Source organism: Ptychodera flava, chromosome 6 (assembly GCF_041260155.1).
Source record: "Ptychodera flava strain L36383 chromosome 6, AS_Pfla_20210202, whole genome shotgun sequence".
Taxonomy (NCBI): Eukaryota; Metazoa; Hemichordata; class Enteropneusta; family Ptychoderidae; genus Ptychodera; species Ptychodera flava.
The window spans coordinates 471543-488615 of NC_091933.1; the positions used below are offsets into that span (position 1 = coordinate 471543).

General features: G+C 35.8%; 1 protein-coding gene across 3 annotated transcripts in view; it reads right to left on the bottom strand.

The window, feature by feature from the left end:
- LOC139134528 (regulator of nonsense transcripts 2-like) overlaps positions 1 to 17073 on the bottom strand; it is a 105619-nt gene that overhangs the window by 23005 nt on the left and 65541 nt on the right. For all 3 annotated transcript variants that reach the window (XM_070701390.1, XM_070701388.1, XM_070701389.1), the window contains 8 exons: positions 16781 to 16836; positions 14761 to 14877; positions 12966 to 13193; positions 12432 to 12593; positions 10907 to 11045; positions 9760 to 9896; positions 3983 to 4169; positions 1123 to 1227 (listed from right to left, as the gene is read on the bottom strand). In XM_070701390.1, the coding sequence (XP_070557491.1) occupies positions 1123 to 1227; positions 3983 to 4169; positions 9760 to 9896; positions 10907 to 11045; positions 12432 to 12593; positions 12966 to 13193; positions 14761 to 14877; positions 16781 to 16836 (1131 nt within the window). The remainder of the gene's footprint in view (positions 1 to 1122; positions 1228 to 3982; positions 4170 to 9759; positions 9897 to 10906; positions 11046 to 12431; positions 12594 to 12965; positions 13194 to 14760; positions 14878 to 16780; positions 16837 to 17073) is intronic.

Genomic DNA, 17073 nt, shown 5'->3' on the forward strand with positions numbered 1-17073 from the left:
TCAATATTATCTCTGTCGTAAGTGCTGTTTGGGTGCTGTTACTCTGTGCCAGCATTGCTATGACTTTTGCAGGTGTGGTGCTACATTGTATGACATTTCAAATGAACTTGCTCTGAATTAGCAAGCCTTTGCTTCAAGTCTGTAAGCTAAACTGCAGCTATTTTTATATATGCATCAGATACCTGTGTCCATGTCAATAGTCGACAATTGTTGGTCAAATTTCTGTCTGCAGTCTATGATCAACTAAACTTGTGTGCTTAATGTAAGACAAGGATCTATTATTTATTACATGCCTCGAGGTGAATGCAAATCAGTGCATTGATTTGAATAGGAACATCCGGGATGTTAGCGGGCCGGTGAACGATGTACAGACCGGTTTCCATGGTTACCCGGGCCAGTGAAGCCTTGCGATGTTTTCGACGTCAAAGTAGATGCTTAACGCTAGATGTAAAATATCCATGCGTGCACAGCTATTTTGACTTTCGTTAAAATCTGTTTGATGCTGGTCGATAATGGTAAAATTGTTTGAAAATGCCCTGCATGTAACTAAATGTCATTTAGCATTAACTGTGAAGAGGCATGTAATAAAAATATTATTGCCTGAATACATGGGCTTATGTGCCCTTGCAGCCGGAGACAATTTGCCCTCCTGGCGTCGGGCAAATTGTCACCTGCTCTCGGGCACCTAAACCCATGTATTCAGGCAATAATATATAGTACAAATTGTGGCGGGTAACCTGAAATGACCCTATATCATTATTATTTTTTCTGTGGCCCATAGTATTGACTACATACTAGTAATAATTTTAACATACAGCATTTACCGTATTATTTAAGTTCATTTTTATGCCAGTTCAATTTGTCTCTGTTTCTCACTTGACCCCATTAGTCAACCTTTATTTTTTGTTTTGTTTTCATTTGATATTTTGTCTGAACTTGAACCTGGGCAAACTTGTGACATTATGAATACAAATATTTGTAGTTGCTGTTTCTGATGATAGTGAGAGTGCAAATAAGGCTTGCATGAAAACAGAACATCTTGCAACACATAAATTCTCAAACAGACAACCTTCAATCTTTAATCCACTGCAAAGATGAAATGTGAGGCTTAGAATGAGATACCTGCTTCATGTCCCGCTGTAGCTTCATCACATTCTGATATCGTTGTCAAAGTATGTGGGACATCTTCATGTTCTTCATTGTTACCCGTCAAAGGTAAAAATGGAGCTATCAGAAAACAAACACAAACAGAGAAACAGAGATATGAAGATTGAGTATGATATTTGAATAAATTGTTTTACTACAGTTAAAGTTCACTATGAAAGAAAAACAACTCATGAAATACTTAACACCTCTGGTTACAAGACATCCTTATTCCTTGAGTATGACAAGTCATCGTAGATGACACAGTCCCCACTTGTTAATGGGTACTTTGATTACAAGTCCTCAGAGAGGATAGAGTCTTCTTCATGAATTTGGTCTGATGTCCTTTTACTAAGTTTGAATAAAATCGGTGAATAAAATCGGTTGAGACGTGCCCTAGTTTTGGCTAAGGACATGAAAAAATTGTAACAAAATGGCTGCCATGCAGCCATATTGGATCATATCATGAAACAAATTGACTTACATATGTATGACATAGGTTAATGTCCTTGTACCAACTTTGAATAAAATCGGTTGAGATATGCCCGAGTTATGGCTCTGTACATGAAAAAATCATAACAAAATGGCCACACGGCAGCCATATTGGATCGTATCACAAACCAAATTGACGTGCATGTCTATGACATTGGTCAATGTCCTTGTACCAACTTTGAATAAAATCGGTTGAAACATGTCTGAGTTATGGCTCTGTACATGAAAAAATCATAACAAAATGGCCGCCTGGCGGCCATATTGGATCGTATCACAAAACAGATTACCGTGCATATGTATTACATAGGTCAATGTCCTTGTACCAACTTTGAATAAATCAGTTGAGATATGCCTGAGTTATGGCTCTGTACATGAAAAAATCGTAATAAAATGGCCGCCTGGCGGCCATATTGGATTGTATCAAAAAACAAATGGACGTATAATGTATGACATAGGTCAATGTCCTTGTACCAACTTTGAATAAAATCAGTTGAGATATGCCTGAGTTATGGCTCTGTACATGAAAAAATCGTAATAAAATGGCCGCCTGGCGGCCATATTGGATCGTATCACAAAACAAATCGACGTGCATATGTATGACATAGGTCAATGTCCTTGTACCAAATTTGAATAAAATCGGTTTAGATATGCCTGAGTAATGGCTCTGTACATGAAAAAATCGTAATAAAATGGCCACACGGCAGCCATATTGGATCGTATCACAAACCAAATTGACGTGCATGTCTATGACATTGGTCAATGTCCTTGTACCAACTTTGAATAAAATCGGTTGAAACATGTCTGAGTTATGGCTCTGTACATGAAAAAATCATAACAAAATGGCCGCCTGGCGGCCATATTGGATCGTATCACAAAACAGATTACCGTGCATATGTATTACATAGGTCAATGTCCTTGTACCAACTTTGAATAAAATCAGTTGAGATATGCCTGAGTTATGGCTCTGTACATGAAAAAATCGTAATAAAATGGCCGCCTGGCGGCCATATTGGATTGTATCAAAAAACAAATGGACGTATAATGTATGACATAGGTCAATGTCCTTGTACCAACTTTGAATAAAATCAGTTGAGATATGCCTGAGTTATGGCTCTGTACATGAAAAAATCGTAATAAAATGGCCGCCTGGCGGCCATATTGGATCGTATCACAAAACAAATCGACGTGCATATGTATGACATAGGTCAATGTCCTTGTACCAAATTTGAATAAAACCGGTTTAGATATGCCTGAGTAATGGCTCTGTACATGAAAAAATCGTAATAAAATGGCCGCCTGGCGGCCATATTGGATCGTATCAAAAAACAAATCGACGTGCATATGTATGACATATGAAGTAATCTATGTACCAAGTTTGAATGAAATCGCTCGAGGCGTATCTGAGATATCTGCGTGAACGGACGGACGGACGCACAGACGGACGGACGCACGCACGCACGGACATGACCAAACCTATAAGTCCCCCCGGACGGTGTCCGTGGGGACTAATAAATGTGAAAAGAGAATCTTGCCGTGGGTATTAAAGGGGCTTATCATGTGATAGTAACAAGTGACCTAACCACCATAGAGCTCACCAGTGTTATGTATAGAATAGCTATTTGGGACACATGTTGTTGATGAAGGTGGAAATCTTTGAAAGCTCATTACAGGATGCCCAAAAATACAAAATTAAAATTGTAGATTCATCATAATTGGAATATATCATATTTTGATCATTACGATGAACCTGTATACCAAATATCAAAGCTATCAGACAGGCGGTTTTGGTAAAAAAAAATTTTCACCAAAAATGACAATAACTGCCTCTGATTAAGGTCATCCCTGGGCACCTGTATTCAAAATATTCAAGGAGCCGAACTAGCCATTTTGAAGAAGAAGCTTTGAATGTAAAAAGTTGACGGATGCACCAACACACCTACCTATTAGATAAGCTCTGCATCACTGACAGTGGAGATAAAAATCAGAATGCTAGATATAAGGAAGAACTATCCCTATGTTCATTTCAGACTATAGTTATATTGATACTGCCAAATGCCTTTCTTGACTGTTAAATTTTTGTATGATCAACATCTACAGAAAGTGTCGTCAGATTTAGTGCAGTCATTTAGGAAATTGCTTAGTACAAACATTTATTCCCTGTTCAGAGGCCCAACTTTACTACAGAAAACAATGAGGTTGATATACACCACGGAGATTTGGCACTCAATATATCTCATTTATTATCATTAAATGCATGATTGCCCCAATTATTGGTTTTTATTGACCAAATGACAACAATTGTTAACAGATTGACACACAGAATAAATTCAAATTGATACGAACATACCAATTTTAGGTAAAAACTCTTGTTCTAAATCTCTGACAGCTTGGTACGCTTCTTCAGCAGTGGAAGGAATAATCAGCTTTGGTCTAAGAGCTTCCAGAGTGTCTGATACCATGTATTCTACATCAATTGGAAAGGGATGTATTTCTGGATTCCATATGTCCAACTGTTTCTTGAACCATAGATATCTCTATTACAGAAAAAAAAAAGTGTTTCAGAAATGCCCTATAAGATACAGAAATATGCTTTTTAAATGATCTAATCTACTTCTGAGAATCCTTGTCTCACCAGCTTTGGTGCTAACAGGCTGTGTCTCACATAAGTTAGTTCATATAGTTAGCTCTACTGTGTCTGATGAGCTGTTGTGAAATGAATACACCATATGTTGGAGCAGATGGTATATCACTTAACAAAGACGGAAAGTTTATCAACTCAAAATTGAAATCATTCCTTTTGTCACACATCTAGGAATACAGTCGGGTCAGTCACAATCAGGGTGCGCTAGAGTGTGTCACTTAGGTCAAAATTTCAAGTTCATGATAACTGTCCAGTTAAATAATATGTTGAAAGGTTATGGTATGGGGCATATCTCCCTAAAATTTGGTGAAGCAAACGTCATTAGTATTACCACTGTGCACATTGTTTTATATGGTCGACGCAGTGTCACGGACGCTACAGAAATGTTGTACATGAAACACAAATGTCATAATAAAATTTTAAACAATGATTTGTTAATGCTTTCTTATGTTATTACAATATAAAAGATGCATATTGGCATTAAAATAAGCTATACCTGGTATGATTTACTTAATTTTTCCATGAATAAACACCACCTCAAGTTTAGTGAGAAATACAACAATATTGATCATATTTTTAATAGGACTTTCAACTTCTCTATGTCCTTCCGCTGGTATGCTGTACTTAAAAGTTTTATTGTCATGAATTAACCATGCTATAGCAACAATATTAATGCCATGCAGTGTAATCAAAATGAACTTCTTTCTAAAATGTTTTCTGTTCAGTAAGACATTGAATTTTGTCACGGACGCTACCAAAATCAAACTTGAAAGTTAGGTCAATTTGAAATATAAAAACCAATTAACAATCTGGTTTTTTCTTTCTCTTTCCTCCAAAACCTTTCTCTATCAAACATTTAAATTGTGAAAATTGTGTCAAAATATTGACAATTGCTTTAAATTAAACAAGAAAGCTATAGCAACTACTGCAAAAATCAGTTGGAGTATGTGAAAAATGTCTACACCAGTAATAAACTTTCAATACGTCAAAAAACACAGAAGTTAACATTGCTTGTGCCGTAAAGTGTAAAACCAAGATAAAACAAGACACCTAGATCAGGCAAGAGCGACAGGTTGTTAAACTTTGACCTGTGGTCCCACAATAAAATTTGCTACAATGTACCTGACACACCACCCCAGAAATCCAAATGGCTTGCAGCTGTTCTAACGCCTGTCAGGATGGGGCGCACACACACACCTAGGTGAGGCTGGAGATCAGAGTCTGCCAACCTTTGACCTCTGTTCTATAAAGTATCTGTACTCTCTGCCTTCTAAATATGTGAAAGTGGTGGAGACAGAGTTAACACAAATGTCATTTCTTACCCCCTTGATTTTTTAAAATTCAAAATGTGATAACAAAACAATAAAATGTGGTGGTTATTTCACATTTAGATTGGCTTATAATCTGAAAAACCATGTTTGCATTTTATTGTAGCATCCGTGACATAATGAATTGAAATTGAATACACAATAATAAATGCATATACAGCACAGAATTCATTGTTCTTTTCACTAGAATTCTAATAACATATTCAATATAATTACTGCATTCTTAAAAAACACCAATCTAAGGGGCAAAGTCAAAAGATCGATGTTTGAAAAAGAACTTAATTGCTTAAGTTTGGGGGTGGGGGGGTTTTGGCTAAATTAATTTCTGTGCAGTCAAAAACGATTTAACGTCTTTTTGGCAAATTTTACAATTTCAAGGCTGTTTTTTGTACGCTAAAACCGATCCAGTCACCCGTATTTTTGTTACTTTATAATGGTTTTCAATTTTTATTTAATTCAATGGTACATTAGTACGTCGTTTGAAAGAATTAGTACAGGGTATGAGTCCGCAATGTTTTTCAATTTTAGGTCAGTTAAGTTGGGGGGGGGGGGGGGGGGGGGGGGCTGAGGCCAAACTTAAGCAATTAAGTTAAATTTATTATATTGAACTTTTGATGTTGCCCCTAAGTGTTACAGTTGAGGCTCAACATAACTTTTTGAGTGTTTTATTAGTTTCTAAAAAATCAATTTTGTGCAAATTTACAATTTTATGCCTTGAAGACATTTTGTAACCAAACTCCATGTATGTACACACAATGCACACTAGTTTTTATATGTTTCAGTGGATTAACTGCTTTAAAATGTTTTAAATAGTTACTAATTATGACTATGTAGTAAACACCGTCACGGACGCTACACCGTCACGGATGCTACATTTCCATATTTTAGGAATATTAATAATGAACGCAAGGGACAGTAATTATATAATTTGTTTATTTAAGGTAGGCACCTATCGACACTTAGGCCTGTGACATCAGATCTTTTATAACTCCTGTTGTCCTTAAGATATGAGTGTGTCACGGACGCTACAAGAAATTCCAACCACAACGATCTCCATTTTCATTTATTCCAAAACAATACAGTACGCAATTTTATTTAAATTTTGATGTATAAAATGCTTGCCATGGATGTTGAAGTTGGAATTAAATTCAATATTACAATATTTTATCCATTTTTCCACATATAAACTAAAGGTATATGTACTTATGGTCATAAAACACAAAAAACATAACGATGTTACAGTTTTGGTAAAAATACCACAGTTTCTGTTCTGGTGCACATAATCACATGAAATAACTTGTGAAAGAAAGGTTAGGTGTTCTGCAATAACATATGTGAGCTAAAAATTCCACAATTTTAACACTGTGTTCCAAAAAACATTTTGAAATTAAGTACATTTTGAAGTGCAACAGCATAACGCTCTTTTTACAGTTTTTAAAGGCATTTTTGTGGCTGTACAACCAAACCTGCACAATATATGCCATATTTCTTTATGTGACCAAGTTAGTTACAACTATTACTATTTATTAGAAACAAATTAGCAATATAATATCAGTCTGAATAGCAGATATATGTCCATAACAAATGAAAATCATCTAGCGCACCCTGATTGTGACTGACCCGAGTGAATTTTATCAAATTTTGAAAACTATATCTATGTCAGTTGCTGAATCCACACCATCTGTTTCTTTAATCTCCCAAGTCATATGGATAGATGTTGTGGAGATAACTAAATATACTATGCTTGCTTAAAATTATGAGATCATCAATATATCCATGAGGGTTATTAGCACACTTAATAGAAATCCTTCAGCAATTTAAAATACCAAACATAGGGCCAAAGTCCCTGAAGCTACTATAGACATGGATACAAAATTAAGTATTTCCTGACTGTATGAAATTATCTCACTAAGGTCATCCTAGGGACCTGTAAACCAAATATTAAAGCTGTCTGACCAGCGGTTTTGAAAAAACAAGTGACTCAACAGTTGACAGAGCTCTGCTGTGTTATGTAGAGAAAAACCTTTTGTGACACATGTATTGATGAGGAAGGTGGATATCTTTGATAGCTCATTTCAGGATGGCCTGACCAAAAATAGAAAAAAATTCCGTAAAAATACAGATTTGCATATTTCATCACAATTTTAACAAGTCTAAGTTGGGTTATCCCTAGGGACCTGTATACCAAATAACAAAGCTGTCTGACCAGTGGTTATGAAGAAGAAGATTTTTTACCAAAAACGCCTTTTTTGGTGCTAATTTGCATATTTTCAACAATATCAAAAATTAATAAAAACAGTTTCTCAAGATCATATATTTTATCCACACAACAAATATCAAATCAGTAAGTACTGCAGTTCTCAAAATTTGAGTGGACGGACGCCTCACAAATGGACATACATACATACATACATACTGACAGTGCACGCCGGACAGATACCCATCCCAATAGCTTCTATAGACTATATTAGTCTATAGCAGCTAATAAACGAGAGTTAATTACATTCTAATTAAAGTAAACAAGACTTGCTTAAATCAAGATTTTTGTCATAAAAAAACTGCATATCTGTCAGGTTATAAAGAATCTTAAGCTGGTTATCTTTTTATCAGTATTTTCATCCTATTAACCAAGCACATTTTAACTTTCAAATTAACATTGTAAGTAAGTTCTGTTGAATAAGTTGAGACTGTACGTACTCAGAGAAAGCACACTGAAGAGACAAATGTTTGAAACTTAAGAATTTCAAGGTCATCAGAAGCATCATGTAACACTTTCATTGCACTGTTTACACAGATTGCATAATTGCTATAAATAGCACATGAGGAATCTTACAGCCCAGCTATACCATAAAAACCCTATCACTTTGACCACTCTTTTAATTGACCACTCTATTATTTTCCCCAAAAAAGTAATTTTATTTTATCCTTACCAAGTCAACCATAAATGGAAATTAGAACTTTCTCTATCTCTATTTATTTGACCACCCTATCATGACAAACTATTTTGAGCAATTTCTTTTAGATAACATACAGGGCACAATAAATGATGGTTCAGAATATGTCAAAGTTGGGATTCAGGAAAGTTGCCTTTACATGTTTTAATCCTCCAAGATGGTAAGCATTTCACTATGAACTGTCAAAAAAAGTTGAATTTTCTGATAATTCTACACTAAAATTAGTTTGGCTTTGATGATTTCCTAATTAATTCAATTATTTAAAATCATATTAATTATTTTTTTCTGGGTGAATTGATAGGGTTTATACAGTACAAGAATTACACACAATGTAAGTCAAATTTTGATCAAAAATGACAAAAAAATTCCTTAAAAATACAGATTTGCATATTTCATCACAATTTGAACAAATCTAAGTTTGGTGGTCCCTAGGGACCTGTATACCAAATAACAAAGCTGTCTGCCCAGCGGTTATGAAGAAGAAGATTTTTTACCAAAAACGCCTTTTTTGGCATTAATTTGCCTATTTTCAACAATATCAAAAAATTAAAAAAAGTAGTTTCTCAAAATCATATTTTTCATCTACACAACAAATATCAAATCAGTAAGTACTACGGTTCACAAGATATTTGAGTGGACGGACGCCTCACAAATGGACATACATACATACATACATACATACAGACTGACGATGGACGCCGGACGGATACCCATCCCAATAGCTTCTATAGACTATAGTCTATAGTAGCTAAAAACTAAATGGCAGGTATTAAGTTCACGGTAAAATATGCTACAACAAAGGTCTTGGAATGATATTCCCAGCTACATAAGAGAAATGACCAATAGATACTATTTTGTAGAAGTTCTGGCTAATTTTTCTAAATTTCATGCCCTAGAAGTTCAAACTACTCCTTGAAAACTTTGACCATTAGGCTCATTGCTTGCATACAACATACTTGTAACATGGGATATCTTGCCATGTTGGCATGTAACTTCATAAGTCAAGCGATGCTAGAAATTTACAACTTGACCCACGTGGACCTCAGCAAGCAGCAAGTTTATAAGGCAATTCAGAGGCACCATCATGAACAGTTTTGCTGTAAACCTGATCTTGACCTAGCGTCCTACATTTTGGCTTGTGCACATGGTGTTTTAGCAACTGAAGCAAAAAGATCACATTAACATTTGCCAATACACTCACTTGAAAATATACAAAGAAACAATCCAACTTCTTTTTACTTGAACCTCTGTCAAAGTACTGACCACAAGTATCTAGCAGAGTACACACTAATCTGAGACGAAATAGATGTTCTGGAGGATCCAATGGAGTAGGTATACCTGTTGATAAAAATTACACAAAACCATGAATGCTTAATAAGCAGCCTGGAATACAAGAACTCAAAGGACCTTCCTTCATTACGTAATCATAATTGTGTATCTTAGACAAAATTGTCAACATAAGCGTTGCGTGAAAATTTATACCAGTGAGTAATCGTACACTTAAATCTAATCAAATCAAAGTTACATGCATGTGCATGTATGTGCACTGAAAATCTTGAGTGTTCCTTCACGAAGATCAGTTGCCACTGGAGATTGTTCAGGCAAGTCAAAGTGCAATTGTGACTAGTTGTGTGTTTCTCCAACATGGTAGCGCAAAACAAAGCCTGGTTTCTGGGCCAGATTATGCTGCCTAATTATTAACTACATTTCCTTCAACAAAGCATGACACACTTCAAAGTTTGCAAAATTTTAACCTGGTGGGGAGTATGGCTCCGAAGCATAACTCTATGCAGTGTTTTCTTCAGGACGTGTGATTGTATGAATTCTCCTGTCTCATCAAAATTCCACAAAGGTGCAACATGTTGCCCATCTATAATGAGGTTTGCAGTTAACATTATAACACACAGATTATTTATAATAGCATTCCATTTCATGACAGTCTATGATGTAACATCATGAAGTTGATGTAATCCACTATCTATAGCTACAGTAAAGTGATACAAGTTTCCCATCTACAGAAGGATGGGATAAAGCTACAAAACTATTGACTAGAATTTGCCTCCAGATAATAAAATTGCAGGATTTTGTTTGAATTGAAATAAATGAAGAGACAAACATGGAGAAACACTGTCTGTGACACTGACATAATCATTTAAGCCAATGTTATTGTTGTGGTAAATGTTCATCACCTGAGATATAAAACATTTACTGTCTTTCAACTGCAAGATTCTATGGTCATCAGTTGGCTATGTATTTCAAGGGACACTACTCAGGGAGTGTAAAAACATACTGTGTACCAGGGAGTGTAATTAGAATGACAGTATTGTTATTTAGTTACATGTACAAACCTTCTAGATTGATTCCAAATGTGATAAAAGAGTACAGTTCTTTGAAGATGACAGCAGACTCCACCATTCTATAATTATATAATTCCCCAAGGTACTTGACAACACTCACTCTTCTTTGATTGTACTTAGGATGATTTATCTGCAATGTCATCAGTAAAGACATTTTATTTTCCTCATCAGTAATATATTTGCAATGTTTTGCCCTCAACTGTATTCAATATAAATTTGACGATAATGTAAGTCAGCAGCATTTGACCAAAACTTTTATTTATCTTTGATCTGACACACAGGTGTAAAGAAAAAGACATTTTGTGTTTTTGTGACCACATAGTTGTCGGAAATCAGATAAATTACTTTCTGTAGAGTAGTTTTTATGAGGAATCTTGATCTACATCCATGCATAACTACAAAATAATAATGCAGTAAATGACAATATTTTCAAACATCACTTGTATCCAAGCCTCTAAAAAGTATGCATGCAAAAATCCCACTACATTGAAAGCTACATGCCTTCCAACCTAACCAGAGCAGTGAGTATGGCATGAATTACTTTTGTAAAAATGTGTATCAAATCAATTTCTTCCTCATCTAAAGTAGTGTTAGAATGCTAAAGGTACCCATTTCAAAGCTTTCACAGGACAAAGAAAGTTATCTGCTTCTTGCTTATCCAGCAAATATACTAGCAAGCTTTTTATAATCAATGGCTGTACTTGTTTACAAACAAGAAAAACTTGTTTCCATAAAGCTGTGACAAAGCTGTCTTAAAAATCCAGACAAGAATATCAAATTCATGATAGAGTCAGTGTCATCACACAGATGGTCTCCACTAACTTGTGTACTTGGTTGATAATGCAGCATGAACAAACTTTATTGTAGTAAACACACCTTGTCTAAACTCTGTTGTGATTCCTTGATTTATGGTCATGTGGTATGTTTCATTTTGACTCTGACTCTTGACAAAAGCAAGTTACAAGTAAACAGTTTAAAAAACTGCTAACCAGGTAACAGTTTAGAAAACCTGTTGATTGGAAGAGTTTGAAAGAGCCTCTACGCATGCGCATATTTTAGAAGACATAAAGAAGATGACAGTGCCATCTGCAACCAAGACATCCATGACAGCTAAGGAAATTCTAAATAGTTTTGTGAGAATACATGTTAAATTGTCAAATCCATGGCAGCAGCTATTATAACAATTACTTGTTCAAGAACTCCTAGTATCTCAACAGTTACTCTAGAATGTCCTTTTGTATATTACCCAGGTTACACTAATGATTTGACGCAGAGGTACAGTGTCAAAATCATTAGTGTAGTCTCTGTAACTTACTCCTCTCTATGGTTTTTCTATGGAGCATGGTAGAAAGAGGATAAAGTAGTTGCCAACAATACATCAAGGTTGACAAAAAGAGTCAATAATGCATATTTGACAATGCAATTCTCATTTCAAATCACTTGTGGCTTTACACTGGATATCTAGTCAAATTGACACAACATTATTGAAACAATAATGGAAAGGCATTACTCATACCTCCATTCCAAGTCTAATTTCTTCAAGGACACCATCAACTACTTGTATTCCAACCTCCTCATGATATGGAACGAGTCCAGCCAACAGACTGGCAGCGCAGTGAATGTTATTGTATTTCACATTCCAAATGGCTGTAAGACACTTTGTGGTATAGCTGCTTATCTGCAGGTTGACACAGTAAAGAAAGTAATTTGTATGAATATTGCACATTATGCACAATTCAGTACAGAAAATACCAGCATGGCTGATTCATAATGATAGGTCTTCTAGCGTGCTTAGTTAACATTGGATTTCAAAAGAAATATCATTGGATTTCACTAACTTCACTATTGCCCCTACAATCAGAATAAGGAAACATCGTTTGAATCTTGCTAGTTTGCAAAGTTAGTTCTGCAATGCATGCACTTGCCCATATTTGGACAAAATGTGCCTGGGCCCAATACAGCAAATTATCACACAAATGTGAGGGCCTTTTTCCCATAGCATTACACAGGAATGTAGCTTGAGGTTACCACTATGATGAAATGCCATTACCTCTTTATCATCCCATGGGAGTTTCCTGATTTGCCTAAGTATTTTCTCCACATTTAGCTTGGCTAGATCTTTGTAAAGGAGCTTCCTGATATATTCATGCATGGGAGGTCTGACCTTTTTCACTTCTTGTTTGACATCAGGTGGGTTACAATAGAAGAATGCATTTTCAACCATTGTATTCTGTCTCTCATTGAGATGCAATTTGGATTTCTTCCTCATCATCAGCTCCTACAACAACAATAATAATAATAATATTTAATTCTTAAAAAACGCACTCCACAAACGTCTCAGTGCGCTGAACACAAGTATTTAAAAGATAAAAAAACAGTTAAAAACTAAAAAAACTACAATTATGAGTAAAACTTGGTAAAAAGATGGGTCTTCAAACAACGTTTAAAAGAAGTAACATTTCTGGCACAACGAATTTCTGAGGGCAGTGCATTCCACAGCAAAGGAGCACATACCGAAAATGCTCTTTGACCGTAGGACTTATTAAAATATCCGCGAGGAGGAGTTAAACGCAATTTCTCAGAAGATCGCAGATTTCTTGACGGTACGTACAGATCAATTAAATCGGTCAGATAAAGCGGTGCATCACCTCTAACAATCTTAAAAGTAGTCAATAAAATTTTGAATTGAATACGAGCTTTCACAGGTAACCAGTGTAAATTAATGAAAACAGGGGTGATGTGGTCGTATTTGCGTGTACCTGTGACGAGACGGGCTGCTGCATTTTGAACAGACTGCAGATGGGTCAGCTGGTCATTTGAGATGCCATAGAACAGACTGTTACAATAGTCAAGTCTAGAAGTAACGAATGCATGAATGAGTTTCTCAGCAGTGGGCTTGTCGAGTAATTTACGAATTTTACCGATTCTTGATAAAGAGAAATATGCGTTCCTACAAAGTTGACTGATATGTTCACACATAAAGCCATCCCAGTTGAGAATAACACCAAGATTCCGAACGAAAGGAGAGGGAGTGATGTTAAGTTCACCAATCCTGAGGTTATTCAGTTCTGCCATATCGTGTTTCAAGCGTGATGAAAAATGAATAACTTCGGTCTTATTATCGTTCAGCACTAACATGTTACTTCTCATCCATCCGCGAATATCATCAACACATATTTCAACACCGGCGCTAACATCTTCAGGTTTATTGCAGATAATGTACATCTGTGTGTCATCAGCGTACATCATGTAGTCAAGATTATGGCCTACTATAATATCCTCTAGTGGTGCTGTGTAGAGCGTGAATAAAATTGGCCCGAGGACAGATCCCTGTGGAACGCCATACTTCACGTGCGAATGATGAGAAAACACAGTTCCAACCTTGACACGACCTTGACAATAAATCAAGTAATTATAATTCACCCATTTACACAGAGAAGTTTCTTCATTTCTCTTGACTGACAATCAAATACTGAATGTCTTCACACTTTAGTGCAAGTTTTCTCAGTGATAGAGGAAATGCTTTGCTAAGCTTGAGCCCCTTCATCCAATCTAACTCATTATTTCAAGAGCTAGCTTCTCAAGGAATATGTTACTCATCTGTGGGAATAAGTCACAGAAACTACCTCATGATTGCCATTTGCTAAACTTGCCCTCACACGAGCAGCAGTCTTGTGTTTACAGGTGTGGTAGGAGCATAAAAGGCTCCCTATCTTTATGGGCATTTACTTGATCTTTTGAATGAAATGGAGCTAGAGGGTTGATAGCTGCTGTGTAAGAACCACAAAAATTATATAGCACATACAAACTGGTTAAACATTCTGTTTTAAGACTGCATAACTTACAAGGAGAGCATTTGTTCTGAGATGAGAATCAGATGATCTGTACAGGAATCGACCACATGCTTCAAGTAGGTTACAAGCCATCTCTATGTTGTGATGGGAGAAATCATGTAAAAGCATCTGTAGGAAAGACAAGATATACATTTTAACTCTACTACAAATTTGACACTCATAATGATAGGTTTATGATGAGTGATGTTAATATGTTCCCATGCTGGGCTTATTTCAAGTTGTTACTGTAATTAAAATCAAACTGTTGCATTGTAGTTGAAGCTAGGGTTGCTATCCCACAAGAAAAAGTTTCTAAAGAGCAAATGGTATCTTGTAAATAGCATCAAAGTTTTAAATTCTAACATTTGTAATTTTGTTTAATATTTATTTCACAACTGTAAAAATACTCTCCAAATAGAGCAGCAATTAGACTTGATTCAAGTCCCTGAATTTTGAAAAATAAAATTATTTGCAACAGTTTCTGTTGTGTCTCTTCTATGTCACACGAACCTATTTGAAATTTGGTAGCCAAGGTCAGGTTTTCCTAATGATCGAATGCGTTACCTATGTGTCTGCGCAGTAGTGACTTAGTTTTAGTTTTTGCCAGATTCACCAATTTGGCATCCTTGCACAGTACTGGCGGCTGGATGGATTGTTTACACAGTGACATAAAGCAAATACAAAATGACTGACTGCCTCCTCCTCCCCCAAACCCCTGTTATTCTGGTCAATAAGAAGTACACATGCTATTTGTAGCCATGCTGTCTGAAGCTACTTCGACATCAAGTATGCTATGCGCTGAGCAGATATGGCATCTACTTCATACATCGATCGGTTTACTTCATAAATCTGATCGGTTGACCATCAATAATCATGTTAGACTATAAGATAAAGATTGTTGAGAGTTACATTCAGGGAACAGATGTGTTTGTCTGCACATTAAACGTGCAGCAGTAAATCACTGACGTACCCTCACATTGGTTGGATTTTTGTTGCTTCAGACATGTAAGAGAACAGGTTAAAACTGTAATAATTATAGTCTCCCATCTATATTGTTCTCATGAAGGAGCAAATCCAAAAGTTGAACGACAAGGTCTTAAAGCTGTGTACATCAGCGACCAGAAAGTTGATTAGTCAATATCATCATCAAAGTGGAAGGTCTGTTCAATTACATTTTCTGTAGTTCTGAAGCATTCCTAATGCAACATCAGTCACACTGTCGCATTGGCCCCACGTACAAACAACCCAGATATTTTCACACATTTTCATTGACACAACAGAGGTTGAGCTAACTTTGACAGGAGTGATCGCACTCCACAATTTATCAACATTGCCACGTGAGTTTTACACACATATCTGGGTTGATCAAGAGGTAACTCCTCAAAATATGCTAAATGGAATGATGTCATCTTATGAATAATATTATCAGTAAATACAAATGTTACCTCATCAATAATTCATAGCAATTCATATCGTGCAAAAAAACAAGTCTATGATTCCGGGTGAAACCTCTGTATCACATTCACCCCACTCGCCGCATTCATGCCACTCACACATTTCATATGAAAACAGAGCACAAATAATCATGTTCACTCTACTCAAACATTCATAAATCCGAAACTTGAACCAAGTCTAAGTAGCCATGTGCCTTGAAGCCATGTTTCACATGACAGTTTCATCAACTGCAAATTATGACAATATTGAATCATGTGATTTGACTTAATGTTGCCAATACTGAACTTTGGCAAACAGCAACTTTTATAAACTTTGAACATGAAATAAAGACTTACAATGCCTATGTCTCCTGTTAGTGTGTCTTTTTCTAACATTCCCAATACTACGATGATTAAAGTAACTTAATACTCAAATACAAACTATAAGCACTAAGAACTTTTGAAGCACATGTGACGGAGTGTCATAGGATAGCACCCTCTATGTTGATAACTATAAATTTTGCACAGATTCTTTTTCTTCAAAAAATTCATTATTATTATAGGAAGAATGGAAGTATAACTTATATGGAAGTACTTACTTTCAGACAGTGCAATGTGTCAGCTTTAGGAAACATACTGAACTTTGTAAGTTCACCTGAAAATATGCAAAAATCACAAAATTCATCAATATAGTGCAATTCAAACTTGATGTGATGAACAAAACAAACACAAACTTGAATCAAATACACTGAATACCAGTTGTTTGAAATATCCTATCTTGGACTGGTTGAAGACTACTCAAGCAGCCGTTCCAGACAATTTAATACTCTCCTGGCACAATCTTTGACTGATAATCTAACCATTGTCTGTAGGAACCTGAGACTTGTAGCAT